At 42.6% G+C, this 15884-nt stretch overlaps 1 protein-coding gene across 1 annotated transcript; it reads left to right on the top strand.

The window, feature by feature from the left end:
- Positions 1–6799: 6799 nt before the first annotated feature.
- Positions 6800–15330, top strand: CMTM6 (CKLF like MARVEL transmembrane domain containing 6). The gene is made up of 4 exons (XM_041466610.1): positions 6800–7606; positions 12405–12581; positions 13520–13618; positions 15120–15330. The coding sequence occupies exons 1-4, from the start codon at positions 6929–6931 to the stop codon at positions 15276–15278; spliced, it is 1113 nt and encodes a 370-aa protein (XP_041322544.1). The 5' UTR covers positions 6800–6928; the 3' UTR covers positions 15279–15330.
- The last annotated feature ends 554 nt before the right edge of the window (positions 15331–15884 follow it).

Raw genomic sequence — 15884 nt, 5'->3', positions numbered from 1 at the left:
TTGAAGCCATGGTGTTCTTGTTCATTTACAGTTACATCTAAGGATGTGGTGTAAAACATCTTAAAACATTCTTTTATATTTTTACTTCTCAGTGAATAACATCAGTGGCAGATATTTAAACTTCCTTAAAACTTTGTTTCTGGAAGGAAGGGGATAAATCTGCAGTGTTTGCTCCTAGGAGTGAAACTAGCTTATCTGACTTGGGTGGTTTGTGCTGCAATGTTTTCAGAGCACTCATTAGACTAAGGATCCTGCTGCTGGCTGCAGTGTGTTGTCTAAGTAGTAGTTGACCAAGATTAGGACTTAAGCTTTCAGTACACAAATGTTGAGCATCACTTTTTCCTCTGTGAAATTTGTGGTTACTTTCTACTTAGAGCCTCAGAGTAGGAAATGTAAAAGGTATACCCTGATCAAATGATTACCAAGACACTTTAATGACTTCAGGTTTTCTAGTTGTTTGTTTTTTTTTTTTTTTTTTTTTTTTTTGTTTTGTTTTTTTTTAATCAGTCCTACATTAATTTCTCTGATTAGTTAGAAATCTCTATTTTGAACATGGTGGTGCTCTTCTTCCCCAGTTCTTGCATTCTGTAGTGGTTCTAGTGAATTCACAGAATGGGTCAGGTTGGAAGGGACCAAAGTGGAGTCACCTGGTCCAATATCCCTGCTCAAGCAGGGCCATCCCAGAGCACATGGCACAGGATTGTGTCCAGGCAGTTCTTGAATATCTCCAGTAAGGGAGACTCCACATCCTCTCAGGGCAATCTGTTCCAGTGCATAGTTACCTGCACAATAAAGATGTTCTTCCTCACATTCCAGCAGAGCTTTCTGTGCATCGCTTTCTGGCTGTTGCCTCTTGTCCTGTTGCTGGGCACCACCAAGAAGAGCCTGGCTCCATCCTATTGGCACCCTCCCTTTGGATGCTGGCAGACATTGATGAGGTCCCCTCTCAGTCATCTTTTCTGGAGGCTGAATAGACCCAGCTCCCTCAGCCTTCCGTTGTGAGAGAGATGCTCCCTTCCCTTAATCATTTTTCTCCTCCATGGGACCTGATCCAGGAGCTCCATTTCTTGTCCTGAGGAGCCCAAAACTGGACACAGCAATTCAGGTGTGGCCTCCCTAGGGCTGAGTAGAGGGGCAGGATCACCTCCCTTGAGCTGAGTTACCTCCATATTTTCAAAATACCTAATTTGTTTACAAACAATATTTACCTTGTTGTGCACTTAGCTCCCTCAAGTTAAGCACACTTGTTAAAACAGAAGATGAATTGTGGACTGAGAAGTTTTAGTGGATATTCTTAGCTATGTCTTTAACTGCAGTCCTGAAAATTTTGTTTATGTCAACAGTTCAGTTAAATTTGGGGGGGACACATGGGGAAATGCATGACCTGCTGATGAACAGCTGTATAGAATAAATTGTCTGGAAGAAAAAAATTAGGCTTCTAATTATGGATGTATGGCATGCATCAGTATCAGAACAGTTGTCTAGGTTGAGTATGTAAACTTGAAACTGAATTTGGAACGTGCTCTAGAGAAAGGATCCTCTGATGATGAAAGCAGGACCCGTTCTCACACAACTGCAGTGGTATGTGTCATTAGGGTGGAACTGGATTTTAAGGGCAACATTTTAAACTAGTTGATACTGTCCATATTTTTGAAAGACAACTGCAGTCTCTAGGTTAGTTCATTTGAGCATCTGTCAAAGCACAAAACCCTTTATGAAGCTGGAAAACTGGCCATATAATGCATTAATAGCTATTACACCAGGTGCCCTTATTTGGGGAGGCTGGGACAGGGGAAAACCTTACAAATGACTCATAATTTCACTTCTTAAAACAGATGTCACTTCTGTGTATTTGAAGCTTCTAAATGTGTTTCTCCCTAAGCCCCCCATAGCTTTGGAGTTTTTTGGTTGTTTTGATTTTTAAATTCTTATTTACAAATGCTTATTTACACAAAGACTGTCCCCTACTATGCCTTTTCATTCTAAAAGACTAAAGTAGCCTGCTTACCTCCTTCAAATTCTCTTAATGCTACTGTCACTTCCTATCTGCAGCCTGCTCATGCTGTCTGGGGGGAAAATTTACCACGAAAGGAAAATACCTGAGAATATTTCTGTGTAACCTGATGTCTTTGGCTTGTTGTTTCCCTCTGATGAGACCAAGGCTCCTGGGCTGGTTGCTTTGTCCTCTTGAGCTGCAGTTCCCCCAACTCCTGCTTAAGTGAGAGTAGACAATTAAGATGGGATTTACCACAACTATAATGCAAAACAGTCTCTGTGACTGAGAGCCCTTTTCACAAAAGGTAGTGCCAGTAAACCCTGTTCCCTGTTCTCCTCCTTTCACCACCAAGTGAAGCACCAAACTAAATAAATTGGGTGAAAACACTGAAGCTAATTTGGCAAGAATACTTTCTTGCTCTAGGCTGGGGAGGGGCTAGGTTTGGGATTACCCCAATTTTTAAAAGAGTGACATTACGAATTATATTAATTTTGCTCTCAGTCACTCTTCTGTGCCTTTAGTGCTGTTGAGTACAAAGTTTCAGACTAGCACATAAGATGCAGAAAGCAAGGAGATGATACAAGAACTACAGGGCATAATCTTAATAATACTTTTTAAATGCTTTTCAGTATGAACACTGAAAAAATGCTACAATATACATCAACTAAATTCCTTTAAACTTTCAGGGCTAGTTCAATGAAGACAAGTTGCTGATTAGACTGAAACGAAAAGGTTTCAGGGCAATTTTGTAAATCTTCTCTTCCTCCTTCTCTATCCTGTTCCCACGTCAGTTCTTTTGACTTTACTGGTTCTAATAAAGCTGCTCTGCAAATTTTAAGCTTAAAATTTTTGAGTAAATGTCCACTTTATTTCCAGGCAGGTCATATTTTTCAGCTGAAAAGTACAATCTCTGGAATGTGCACACGGCTTTTAGGTTTTATGGACTAGCTACTATATCAACCTTAAAATTCTAGTGAAGCTTCTGAAATGCAAGAATTGCTGCCTGCTGGGCTGCAGTCTCTTCTTGGGGAGCAAACAGTTTGCAGTGGGACACCTGCAGCAGCAGAACTGTTGCTTATCAAATACCTCATAACTTAATTCTTCTCTGTGCCATGCAGATGCATGCAGAAAACCACTGAGAAGAGTTAGCCTAAGTTTGCATTTGGAAAGTTGAGGATTGAGGATTGAGGATTTAATCTCTAGTGCCATAAGCGATACTTAGTAATAGCTGTTAAAATGCTAATTCTTCAGCTGTTTAAAAATCACACATTCGAGCCTGTTTAGTGTGGTGTCACGGTTTGTGAAGTTCAGTTGCAATACTGAGCACAAAAATAGAGCCTCAAGAGCTAAAGAAAGTTCAGCAGATGCAACACATTCAAGTCTTCTCTGAGCTCATTGTTGCAGTACCCATTTGCTAGCTAATCATCCTGGATTTACTTCATGTAATGCATGGGGATAGTCTTGGACAGAATATGTCAAGATGCCCATGTGGGAACATCAAAATGAAGGAAGGAGATGTGCCTCAGACAGGCTGTCTCCAATGGAGCTCCCTGAATTTTGCAGTTACACACACTTCTTCCTCTTCCTCATCACTCTTCCAAAGAAACTAAGTCTGTCTCTTTCAGTGGTTTGGGCTTCCAAGCTGCTTTCCCATTTCTCTACTTCCTTCTTCCTTGCCTTCTGGCAAGAAAAGCAAAAAACCCCATAACTGCATTTATGAAAATGAGAAAAGGAGAACATGAATTTGTGAGGCCAGTGCTGCCAATTCTGAGTGCAAGGGACTCAGGCTTTAGTGTTGCATTGTAACACAGCACACAGAGCGTGCCAAAGAGCCACTGGGACTCACTAGATGAAAACAGCAATGCAGCTGTGGCCTGAAGCCCCCTTATTGCAGTAGCTGGCATTTACTCAACTGCTTCAAGAAACTCCAGTCACAGTTTGGGAAATTATTTCAACATGGGGGCAAGAAGTGGCAACTGTCATACAGCTACGCTGTGTACACTGCCATCTTCTCTAGTCAGGGGGCTTTCTCCGTTGGTATTGCTTTTTGGTCACTATGCAGGGTGTCTTGGAGGAGATGTAATGAGGGAGAAAACCAGGTCACTCTTCACTAATCTGCTTCCACTGATGTCCCTGTCTGTGCCTGGCTGACTGGAGATGTTACCACAGCTCAGCATCTAACTGTGGGGTTGCTACTCTGCCACCATGTCCTGCCTTTAGCTCTGCTCCTCCCAGTCCAGCAGAGGCTGTGGCAGGGTAAGAAAGACTTCTTTTTCTGGAAAACTGTCAGGTGTAGCACATAACCAAAAGGAAATTAATAGCTGTATACCTGGAGTGGGATTTCCATCACATCACAGTCAGCCAGTTACTGTTATTTGCATTAAACCCTATTGTTACTTACAGTAACTGCTGTTTTAATTCCCTCTATAAAGGAAAAATACTGTACTGGAAAGTTAGTATGATAAAAGGGGTGAAGAGCAGCGTAATGTAATGCTTTAAGTATTTTCAAGATATCAGCTCCTATGCTGTTGTCCAGTTTTCATTCCTTCTCTGTCACATGACCTTACAGTTCCCTAGCTTTGCTGTAGTTTCACTTTTCCTTAACCTCTTATAAAACAAAATAAAAGTAAATTGGCCTCAATAAGTTAGGCTTTAAATGGCAAGCTAACCTTTATCATTCATGCATCATTGACATGTATTTCCTGAGAGGGCCTGAATGGGAAAACCAGCTTAAAGACAGTAGAAACTGGAAAGAGGTCACCATCTATTTTATCTTTTGTAGTCTTGTTTTGTGTTTCTGTGTCTCCTTGAAAAGCAGTCTGTCCTCGAGACAGTTGTCTTCAGTACTAACATCTGTATTCATAATCTAGAAATGCTGCATGAAGGCATTTTAAAGACTCAGAAGGGAAGGGCTACAAAAATAGCCTTGGATGCTACTGAACATCTTAGAAGACCTGACAGCTGCTTCTGTCTCGTTAAAGTCCTGTCTCTGTCAGACCACAGCATAGCCTAGACATATGCTTTGTGGCTTTGGAGTTATTCATCCAGTTGTGAAATATTATCAAGTAAGAAAAGAAAACAAGAAGGAAATTTCCTTCAGAAGAGAGATGCCAGCTTCTGTAATGTAATCTAATTTATAATGTACTAGTGTGAAAAAAGGTAGTGAAGGTACTGAGAACTTATAAGTGATAACAGCAAATGTTCCTGACTACACCTACCTGCTCAGTCCTGTGTTCTGGGATGCTGCCAACAGCGCCATGTTACACTCACCCCAATCCCAGGCAGCAGCTGGGGCACACCCATGGTGATACCTCATTTATTTTAGTGGAAACGCCCACGCCTCGGGAACCACAGGACTTGCCCTACTCTACTTGGGAGGAATTTGCCTCCCAAGCCAATTCCTGCAGCCAAACATTGTTTTTGACAGTGAAAGGTCTGTATGATCCTGCCTAGGGACACTACTGCCCTGGATTGTGTTTTCTTACTGGGAGAAGCACACGGCCTGCTGGTACACACTCATCAGGGAGCATGGCCCAGCTGCTTTGGTCTGGCCCGTACTTCTGCATCTGCCCGGTTAAGGGGGTGTCCTGGCAGAGCTCAAAGTATCCCAGCCTCATGGGGCTCTGTAGCACGTTCCCACTGCACTGCGTGGTTCCCAAAGAGAAGCAGTGTCCAAACAGCCTGACTTGTTCCCTAAGCAGGGAATCTGTTCCTATACAGCTAATGTTAAGCAAGCAAATCTCCTCTTTTTCAGCCTGTAGCAATCTTCCATTTCTTTGAATTTAAACAAGTATAATTGAACTTGACTACAAAGGACCATAATAGCTCTGTGGGTAATACATCAATAATATAGAAGCAAACATAACACACCTTTGCTTACACATAAAAGGTTCAATCTACTCTTAGTAAGCAACAAAAACTATAGTTACTTTGAAAAGCTGACCTGGGCAAAGGTATGGGAGTATATTAGAAGGGGCTTGGTGATATGAATGTTTTCTCTCATTGACAACAAGGAATGTCTTCAAAGACAACGACTCTTCTCCTGTACTCAGCACTGGTGAGGCCACACCTTGAGTGCTCTGTCCAGTTCTGGGCTTCTCAATTCAGGAAGGACATTGAGGCGCTGGAGCGTGGCCAGGGAAGGGCAGCTGAGCTGGTGAAGGGTCTGGCGCACGAGTCCTGTGAGGAGCAGCTGAGGGAGCTGGGGGTGTTTAGCCTGGAAAAAAGGAGGTTCGGGGGGACCTTACTGATATCTAGAACTGCCTGAAAGGAGGTTGTAGCAAGATGGGGATCGGGATCTTCTCTCAAACAACTCATGACAGGACAAGAGGACATGGCCTCAAGCAGCACCCAGGGGAGGTTTAGGTTGGGCATTAGGAGGAATTTCTTCACAGAAAAAGTGATTAGACACTGGAATGGGCTGCCCAAGGAGGTGGCGGAGTCGCTGTCCCTGGAGGGGTTTAAGGCAAGACTGGATGTGGCACTCAGCGCCATGGTCGGGTGACACAGTGCTGGGGTTCGGTTATAGGCTGGACTCCATGATCTCAGAGGGTTTTTCCAACCTAATTGATTATGTGAATGTAACCAGGGAAAGCTTTGGCTTAAACCCCAAATTTAATACCGTAATCTCGTGTGACAAGTGAATACTCGTGCAAACTTTACTTACCAAGCCCCGGTCGGCGAACTGAGCCCAGAGCGGGCGTGAGGCGGCCCCGCGGTCCGGGCCGTCCCTCACGCTCCCGCCCGCGGCCGCCAGGGGGAGCGCTGGGGCGCGCCGCCGGCAGCGCCTTCGTCCCACCGGGACCAACGGCGGTGCAACGGCCGCCCCCGGGGCCCCCGGGGCTCCCCGGGGCCTCTCGCCCTTCCCGCTCCCGTCCCGCCCGCCGCCCTGTTGCTTTCGGTTTTTCCCAGCTGACAGCCGGCTGCCCGGCCATGGGCACCGTCTACAACCAGACCAGAGAACCGGAGGCGTCCCGCCGCCTGCCGTCCTTTTTGTCGCGGTTTTTCCCAGATGGCAGCCGGCGGCCCGCCCCGGCCATGGAGAACCGCACTGCCTACAACCAGACCAGAGAACCGGAGGCGTCCCGCTGCCTGCCGCCCTTTTTCTTGAGGTGTTGTCCAGCTGGGAACCGGCAGCCCAGCCCGGCCAGGCAGAACCGCGCCGCCTACAACCAGACCACGGAACCACAGGCGTCCCGCTACTTGCCGCACTTTTTCTTGAGGTGTTGTCCAGCTGGGAACCGGCAGCCCAGCCCGGCCAGGCAGAACCGCGCCGCCTACAACCAGACCACGGAACCACAGGCGTCCCGCTACCTGCCGCACTTTTTCTTGAGGTGTTTTCCAGCTGGGAACCGGCGGCCCGGCCCAACCAGGGAGAGCGGCTCCGCCTACAAGCAGACCGCGGAACGGGAGGCGAAGACGCCCTGCCCGCCTCCCTTTTGCTTTCGTTTTTTTCCAGCTGGGAGCCGGCGGCCCGGCCCGGGCATGGAGAACGGCGCCGTGTACAACGAGACCACGGAACCCCAGGCGAAGGGGCCCCGCCGCCGCCCCCTGGGCTGCACCCTGCGGCGCCTGCGGGGATGGCGGCTGCCAGTCAAGGTGGCCCAGACGGTGAGTGCCTCCTCCCCTCGCCGTGCGGGACGTGCCGGGCCTGGCCCGGAGGGAGCACCCCTGGCAGGATGGCTGCCCCGGGCCGGGAAGAGACTTACAGTGTCCCGGGGCTGAGCCCGGCGGGGCGGGGGTGCCCCGCTCTGGGATGGAAACGAGCGTGTTGTCGTGACCTTCGGCTTTAGGACGGTTTCCTGCCGCTTAAAAATTAAACTTCTCGGTGATCCAGCGCAGGCTGGGGAGATGGCCGCACACAGGCTTCGAGGGAGTGGATTCTGCCTGTCGGAAAGGTCTGGCTCCGCCGGGAAGATGTCCTGACTTGGGACGTGGCATGGGGTCACTAAAGTTGTGCAGACCTGTAACTCAGGTGGAAAGCTGGCGTGGTGCCTTATAATGCAGGTTTAAAGTGAATTATGGTGGGGAAGTGGTGGGAGTGTTCCTTCTTCCTGTCCGAGCTGCAGCAGTAGGTGCTGCCACCGGACGGTGCCGTGCGGCCGGGGCTCGGTGCTGCAGCCGCCGTGGTCCAGCTGCCTGCTGGCCTTAAACACTGCCCACCCTGGCTCAGAACCAGAGGGAAGCCTTGCAGGAAATGTAGCGCTTTCTTCTGAGGGCCGGATTGGATGAAAGCAGGAGGAAGAAGCCTTTGGTTGAACCTCACCATAGGGCAGTAGAACTGGGAAGGGCATTGCTGGGTCATGAGCTCCACACCTTCCTCTCTTGCTGCTCCTGCAGCCTGTTCCAAGCCTGTCAATCTGTGCTGTCCATACTAAAATTAAGGAGCATGTTTCTCCCATGATTTGTGGTAGAAAATTGCACCAGAAACCCGTAATCATGGTGGCCCATTGCATGAGAGATCACTTCATGCCAGGCAGCCCTGGGCTCGCCAGGAAATAAAAGGCTTATTTTCTGTCTTTTATACAATTTGTTGCTCCTGAATCAAGCAGCTGGGCTCCTGGTGCAAGGTCCTGTTCAGTGTTTGGTGATGGGCTCTTCCAAAATGTCCCAGTGCGACTGCTGATAAGGATGTGAGGAGCATCACTCTTAGGTACTAGCAGGGAATGAGTGAAACCCGTGGTGGTAAAGGGCAGCTGACTGCAAATGCGTGTCAGCCTGCATCTTGCAGCCAACACAGTGGCTTTTTAGTCAGATGTGTCATGCTCACAGGAATTTAGGTGATTTCCAGCCCTTTCTCGTTATTTCACCATTGCAAAAAAGAGGACATTTGGGTTTTAAGCTTCATCTCACACACAGTCAAAACCCTCAACCAGAAATGTAATATTCTTTAGTGTTCATAAAGTGGTAACACTGCCAAAAATAAAGGTTTCTAAGAGTGTTTAAAAAAAACCACACCCAAGAATGCTTTAAATGAATATAATGGAACATAAACTTTTAATTCATCTACTGGAGATTATTAAAGCAAAATCTGCTGGGTTCGGCTCCCTGACAAGCAGAATGTTTATTTAAATAGGTTCATTGACTAAAATAAAATAAGTGATTATGTAGGCAAATCTACTGATGTACCAAAGCCTTAAACTGTTTAATTATTTTAAATGCTTTCTAAGTAGAAAAAAAGAAAATTTATCATTTTCTTAGATAGGATGAATAGCTGCTTGACATGTCTTAAATAAGTAATAGTTTATGGCTTGAGCCCGTTAGTCAGTGAGAGGAAAAAGAAAATGGACTTAGAGTTGTTCACCCTCCTAATTTCTAACATTTTTCTGTTCTGTTTTGTAACCTTTATCAAAATGCAGGGATCTTGAGGTCTGGGTCAAAACACTTTAAACAAACCCCGGAAAGTCCTGAAGGTGGAAGCCTCCATCTCTACAGTAGAAGGTTCCTGTTCTGGGAAAGGGTTGATTTTTGGAAATCTCAGTCATGGTCATTGACTTTTGGCTTTGTGTTACAGCAGTGGTTGTTACTGGGATTATGCCCTTGCTTGTGTGGGCTGCTAAACAGGGTGTTGGAATCAGAAAGTGGGCTCTGTTCAGTGTAGGGGTGCTCAAGAGCTTTATAAAACACTCTGAAACCACCTGCAGAAAACTGGCTTCTAGACCTAAGAAATACTTTTCTTCAGATGAATAATGGCATGCTCTGCAACCGTAGCCAGTTCTTTTGAGCAGATTAAACAAGGAAAATGTCACTGCTAAAAGTCACAAATGTGAGTGCCAAAAGGATGCTGGGAGGCATGTTATTGCATAGGTTTCTAGGATATGTTGTTTTGTTTGTGGATGGTTTTGGTTTTTTTTTTAATAGGTGGAATGTTTTTGTTAGTCCATGACTGGTTCAAATTCAGCACAAAGGTAAATGGCACAATGTGTATTGTGCCAAGATTGATGTAGAAACTAATTCTTACCTAAAGCAGGACAAGTTGTCATCAACTATTGTTTAACTTGAGTCAAAATGCCCTAGCTGGAAAGGAAAATTGTAATTCAGGCTTAAAAATCAGCTCATTTTTGAGCTGTTAATGTCCTGTAGTAGCCCGAATTGTGCAAACTTAATAGAGAATTAATACGTGCATGCACCCAAACTAGAGGATTTTGTACGGGGAATCCCAGTACCTCCCAGATACCGAGATCTTCACAGGATTGTTGGCAGGTTCATTGACCTGCTCTATTTTTGTAGCAATTCACTTGTTAAATCTTCTTTATAAAATTGACATTTGTTTAGAAACTTCCAGCAGTAATGTCAGTATCAATGAATAATTTTCTGCTGGTAGAAGACAGACGAAGATGTTTAATTTCTGGTGTACATACAGACAGGACTAATAACAAAATTTAAAAAATTCAAAACAACTGCTTCTCCAACAATGCTTTTGGTGTTGAAAATTTTTATTTTTTGGTGTCAGTAGGACAACAGAGGAATTTTTTTTCCTGAAAGTGATATTAAAGAGCAAGTTAAGAAATCCAAGCAGAGCTCTCTGGCACCTTATAAATGTGCTGCTGATACATTCACTTAATCAAAGCACTTACTCAAAGTTCTTCAAGCCAACTGTTTAAAAATTGATGTACTCTATTTTATTACTCAGCTTATTAATAAAAAAAATGAATATCGACTTGGACAAGTCCCACACAGGATTGTACTTGGTAAATCTCAGTTATTTGACACTGAGCCCTTTATAACTGCTCTTTGAGTGGGATTTTTTCAACTTGTACACTCAGTGGAGAAGCTTTTTTCAGCTATTTAGATCATATTATGGTTATCTGGACATGTACTTTCTTTTAAGGACAGGTTTATTTTCTTTCTGCTCTGTTTCGGCCCAAGTGAAAGCGATGACTTTCCATTTCCAGTGCTTATAAAAAGAGATAAGTTTTCATGTTCAGTGCTATCTCACAGCTGACCTTGTGAAAAATGTGAAATTGAAAGTCATTGGATGCAGCTATAAGCCCATGTTTAGAAATGCAAAAAAAAAAAAAAAACAAAAAAAAACCCAAAAAACCAAAAAAAAACAAAAACAAAAAAAAACCACCCAAACCAAAAAAACTGGAAAATCAGATTTTGAATTTTGAAACATTCCTGGACTGACATTATAGTTCACTGGTTTAGGTGCAAGGGCTGCTGAGAAGTTTGTGTTGCCAGCCACTGTGGGAGAGAAAGGAAGCATGAGGAGGCCTGATATTAATATTGATGTTTCCCAGCTCCCATTATTTCCCTTTCTGAGCTCCTGTTTACTTTATACTGTTGCATTTCCAAAACATGGTTCTCTGAAGTGCTCTTCTGAGACCTGGCTTAGTAAGGGGAATTTACACTTCCCGCTGCTAAATCGTTGTTCTTGTTTTTACTGTGAGAAAACTGATACCAAAGACTGGTGGTTATTTTCCAAGAACAATTCTGAATCTTAAATTTAGATTTTTTTTTTTTTAAACAAAGAACTGTCAACCTCTTTATTGCCCACATACTGTTATTAAAAATATGATTATCATTCTCATATCAGTCTCAATAATATGACCCAGTCTGATTCCTTCTCATGGTTTCATTTTAATTTGGTGAACTCCTTACTACAAAGATCTGTAAAGCTATGCCAAGTTTATGGGATGAAGGAAACTAGCATGAATTGGCCAAAATAAGCAAGAGTTAAATAAAGCAATATTTTTTCTTGTACAATAAAATAGTAGAAAATCCAGCAGCAGGGATATGGCGACTGTATAGGAAGTAAGTCGTGTTCTTTTCTCAAAACACATTGTGGCAGGAAGGTGAACCTCTGCATAGATTAAACATTGTCCAACATGCTTGAACACAGTGTAAGGTTTCAGTTCCTACAAGAGCAGTTGGGCTTCCGGCATTACTGGGTCACAAGCATGTGAGTGTTGGGTTCATGGACTTTCTCTAAAGTTTTATCAAGTGAGGTAACATCAGCTGTGAGTGAACTTTTAGGGAGGTAGCTGAGTGTGTCAGGGCTGTCCAGTTTCCCCCACTGCCCTGAACCCAAATACATTCAGAACTGAGTGCAGCTGTGTGTAGTAAGCAGCAGCATTTTGCAGGATGTGTTCTCCATGCTGCTTCGTCTGCATCAAAGTGGCAGTTGCACAAAACCACAGGAATATTGTCTGTCCAGTCAAGAAGCCTCTGTTTGGCTGTGTGCTCAGCTTACCTGAGTGTACTTTATGGACCACTTTTAACAGCCACGTGTAAACCATGTCATTGTGTAATTATTTCTGTAAGAAAATAGTGCAGAACTTCACCAAACTCTTTGTAGATTGAGCATTTTTGTCACAGCTAGCTTTATTAATCTTTGTATCAGAGATGCCTGTTTGTTGAAGATGTTAGAGACTTGATCCAACTCAAGCATGTTATTTGTTTGCAGATTTTCTCTTTTGTGGCTGTTGTTTGTGAAGAAGTTGTGGATGAATGCATCACTTGTAGTGGACTTTACTTCTTTGAATTCACAAGCTGCAGTGCCTTTCTTTTGAGCCTCCTGATTCTGTATGTGTATTGCACTGATTTTTATGAATCACTGGGGGAAGATAAAGTGAAGAAACTGGTAAGAAAACTTTTTTTTTTGAAAAACAAACCATTTCTTCTAAGTGCGTAAAGTCTGCTGTGGAGTAAAAAGCCTATACAAAATGATTCTCCTTTTCTTCTCCATGTGAAGGGTAAATCAAAGTATCTTATGGTTTAAAAATGAGCCAACTTGGAGAGTTTATATTGGCATATTTGTCAAAGCTGGCTACCTGCAGGATTTTAGGACTTGTGTGGAAAAATTTTTTCACATTAATGCTACTAATACTACAGCATAGCCATCACAGATCTGTATGCATATGGAATAGTTTACCACCAGCATGATGCTTGCAATTAAAAAAAAAGAATTAAAAAAGTTTACCCTATCTGTTTTCCTACTGGGTGTAGACTACCTCCTTTTTGGCAATAATCATAGCTCGTTACAGTTTATGGCTTTATACTTGAGAACAACCAGCAGTGGGAGAAGGTTGCTCTGTAAAGTCAGTAGGAACATTATTCCATCTCACAAGTGTCCCTTCCTGTGTGCTTCAGAGCAAACAGTAGTGTCTTTATGTGAGGGTACAGATAACGGAGCGTAGTAAAAGGTTTGAATGAGCACATTTACTGACAGTTTTCTGATTTCTTAAATGTTTTACATAAGGAATAAAGCTACCATGGTTGCCCTGAGCTTGAATTTGATGGTGAAAAAAGGTTAGATGAAATTAATTAAATACTTAAAAAATACAAAAAAAGGGCAGACTCCTTTAAGTAGCTGATAAAGCTATTTAAATAACTGATAATGTTGCATGTCATTTGAAATTTAGCTGTAAAGTGTATTTTCTGAAGCTTCCACTAGCATCAAAGTATCAAAACATAAATTCGCAGACAGGTTAACTCAGCTGTTGTTATGATGTTTGTTCTTTTTAGGTAATCTATCTACAGTTAAATTATATATATATATATTTTTATATATATTTGCAGAATTTTTGGGCTGTGCCGGTCATAGGTGCCTGGTTTCTGTTAGCATCAATAGTGTTTTCTGCAACCTGCTCTGACTCTGCTGCTGAAAGTGCTGCATGTGTAAGTCTTAAAATGGCAAGATTTACTTTGTATTTATCTGGTGTGTCATTTTCTCTGCCCTCTAAACTTCACTCAATTTGCAGAGAAGAAACTGGGCAGGGAATAGAGCTCAGTGCATTGTGATGTTTCAGGAGGAATTACCTGTTTCAGATCTTCCAGAAACTTACCATAGGAAATCCAAAGAGCTGGCATTCCTCAAGGTTCCTGGAAAGCTCTGTGTGCCCTTGTAGCTCCCCATCTTTTGCCTGCTGCCTCAGATTCGTATTATTTCCTGTCATCTCTTGCTGTTCAACATTGTCATCTCTTGAAGCTTGCCCAGTTCTGTGATACACTACTTCTGAAATTTCTGTTTTCCCTCAGTTGTCCTTTCATAATGTTACCTCCTCACAAAGTCATCAAGAAATCCTGTCTTTTGCTTTTACAGAGCAAAAGACAAGCACAATTGACACAATTGACACATTATTGCACAATTGCAATAAGGGCAGCAGATTCCTCAGTGACAGAAATAGTAGAGCAACAGGGCATTAATCTCCTAGGGAACACTCAGGACGCTCAGGGCAAGGCACTAAAGGGGCTTTTGGGATGCTGTAGATGTCATAATTCCCTAGTCATTTGAATACTTCTTTGTAGTAACCTTGGAGTTGTGAACATGTGAGTTTAAAACATCAAATTCTTGAATGAGAAAAAATGATTTGGAAAAGAAAGCAAGATAATTCTGTTCCATGGCAGCATCAGCTATTAGAGATACACACTTCTGTATGTCATCTTAAGTGATGTAGATCTATTTAGACCTAATAGTTTGAGCACAAATCAGGTGTCAGCTTTGCTTTTTTTTTCTGGTACAGAAAAAATAAAAACTACTGTGATTGAATACTTAAAATGTCAAATACTTAATGTCAAATTACTTTGGTCTAAACCAGCTGTGCAAAATTTAGGTAAAGTTAGAATAATGCATGTGGTTCTTTCCTTGTTTGACAAAAAGCTGCCTTCTCTTTACCACTTGGTAACAAAATGTCATTCACAAAATGTCCTTTCAGTCTCCCTTGCTGGTCCAGGCTCTGCAGATCTTCTCTTCCTTCACCTGCTGTGTGTTATTCTTCTTCATTTATTCTCATCAATCAGCAGCCCTCTCTTGGATAAATAGTCTGCTATATGCTATGCTACTTTAATAACTGATTTTGGCAATGCAACTAATATACTTTTGCAATTAAACGTTGATTAGAATACAGTATAAGGTTCACACTTGATTAAAAGAATGAAAACTAAAAACTAACACAATGAATGTGCTAGAATTATGATTTCTGATCTGTGTCTAATTTAAATGGAACTATTGATTTAAGGAGGACTGTAATCTTAATATTACAAGCATTATTAATGTATATACAGTGGTACAGTGAATAATGTATATACAGTGGTACAGTGAATCTTTCCAAACAGTGTTAGAATAAATACTATTGCTGTTTATGCATTTTGAAATCACATATTTCTGTCCTTTTCACAGGTATTTGGATTTTTTGCAACTTTTGCATTTGCAGCTGAATTTGGTAGAGATCTCTATGAACTCTATCGCAAGCGAAAACAAAACATTGATGGACGCCCTGAAAATCCTCGTAACACTCCGAGTGCCATAGAAAATCAGCCACTGAATAAACAACGCTAACTTCCTGAAATTGTGGTTTTTTTTGTTTTTTTGTTTTTTTTTTTTTTAATTGGAGCAAACTAAAATGAACTTTCGGCGCACTGTAGGTAACAACTTCTGTTTCTTTGTTCTAGTCAATTTTGTACACATTGCTCATCACAAATTTTTATGGATTCTTGGTCAGGTAATGGCATCTTGAGTGTCATGTTCTAAGGTACCTGGTCCTGCCACCTGCTGGGATGACAGGCAATAAAAAACCTTGGGTCTAAACAGAATAACTTCAGGACAGCAGTGTGCTGATTTGATTTTGACAGCGATGGCTAATTAAGGTTAATGTCTGAGGCATAAATTCTGAGCTATAACCTGAAGATATTTCCTGGTTAAATGATCCAGATGTTTCTATTGCAAGTTAAAAATTAGCACAGCAGAATTAATTTTTGTACTTCCTGGTCAAACTGAATGCAAAAGGGATACCTAACTGGAATTTACAGGAATGTTTATCTTTAAGTAAGGGGTTTGGGGTTGTTTTTAGTACTCCAGTGTCTCAGTTCTGTCTGTGGAGATCAGTTTAATGCTATAGTGACTGTATGGGGTTTATGGGGAAGGTAATGTATATGGTATAATGAG

This window comes from Pyrgilauda ruficollis, unplaced genomic scaffold (assembly GCF_017590135.1).
Source record: "Pyrgilauda ruficollis isolate IOZ18807 unplaced genomic scaffold, ASM1759013v1 scaffold2, whole genome shotgun sequence".
Lineage (NCBI taxonomy): Eukaryota > Metazoa > Chordata > Aves > Passeriformes > Passeridae > Pyrgilauda > Pyrgilauda ruficollis.
The sequence above is the reverse complement of the archived record's forward strand: the minus strand, read 5'-3'. Positions and strand labels throughout refer to the sequence as shown.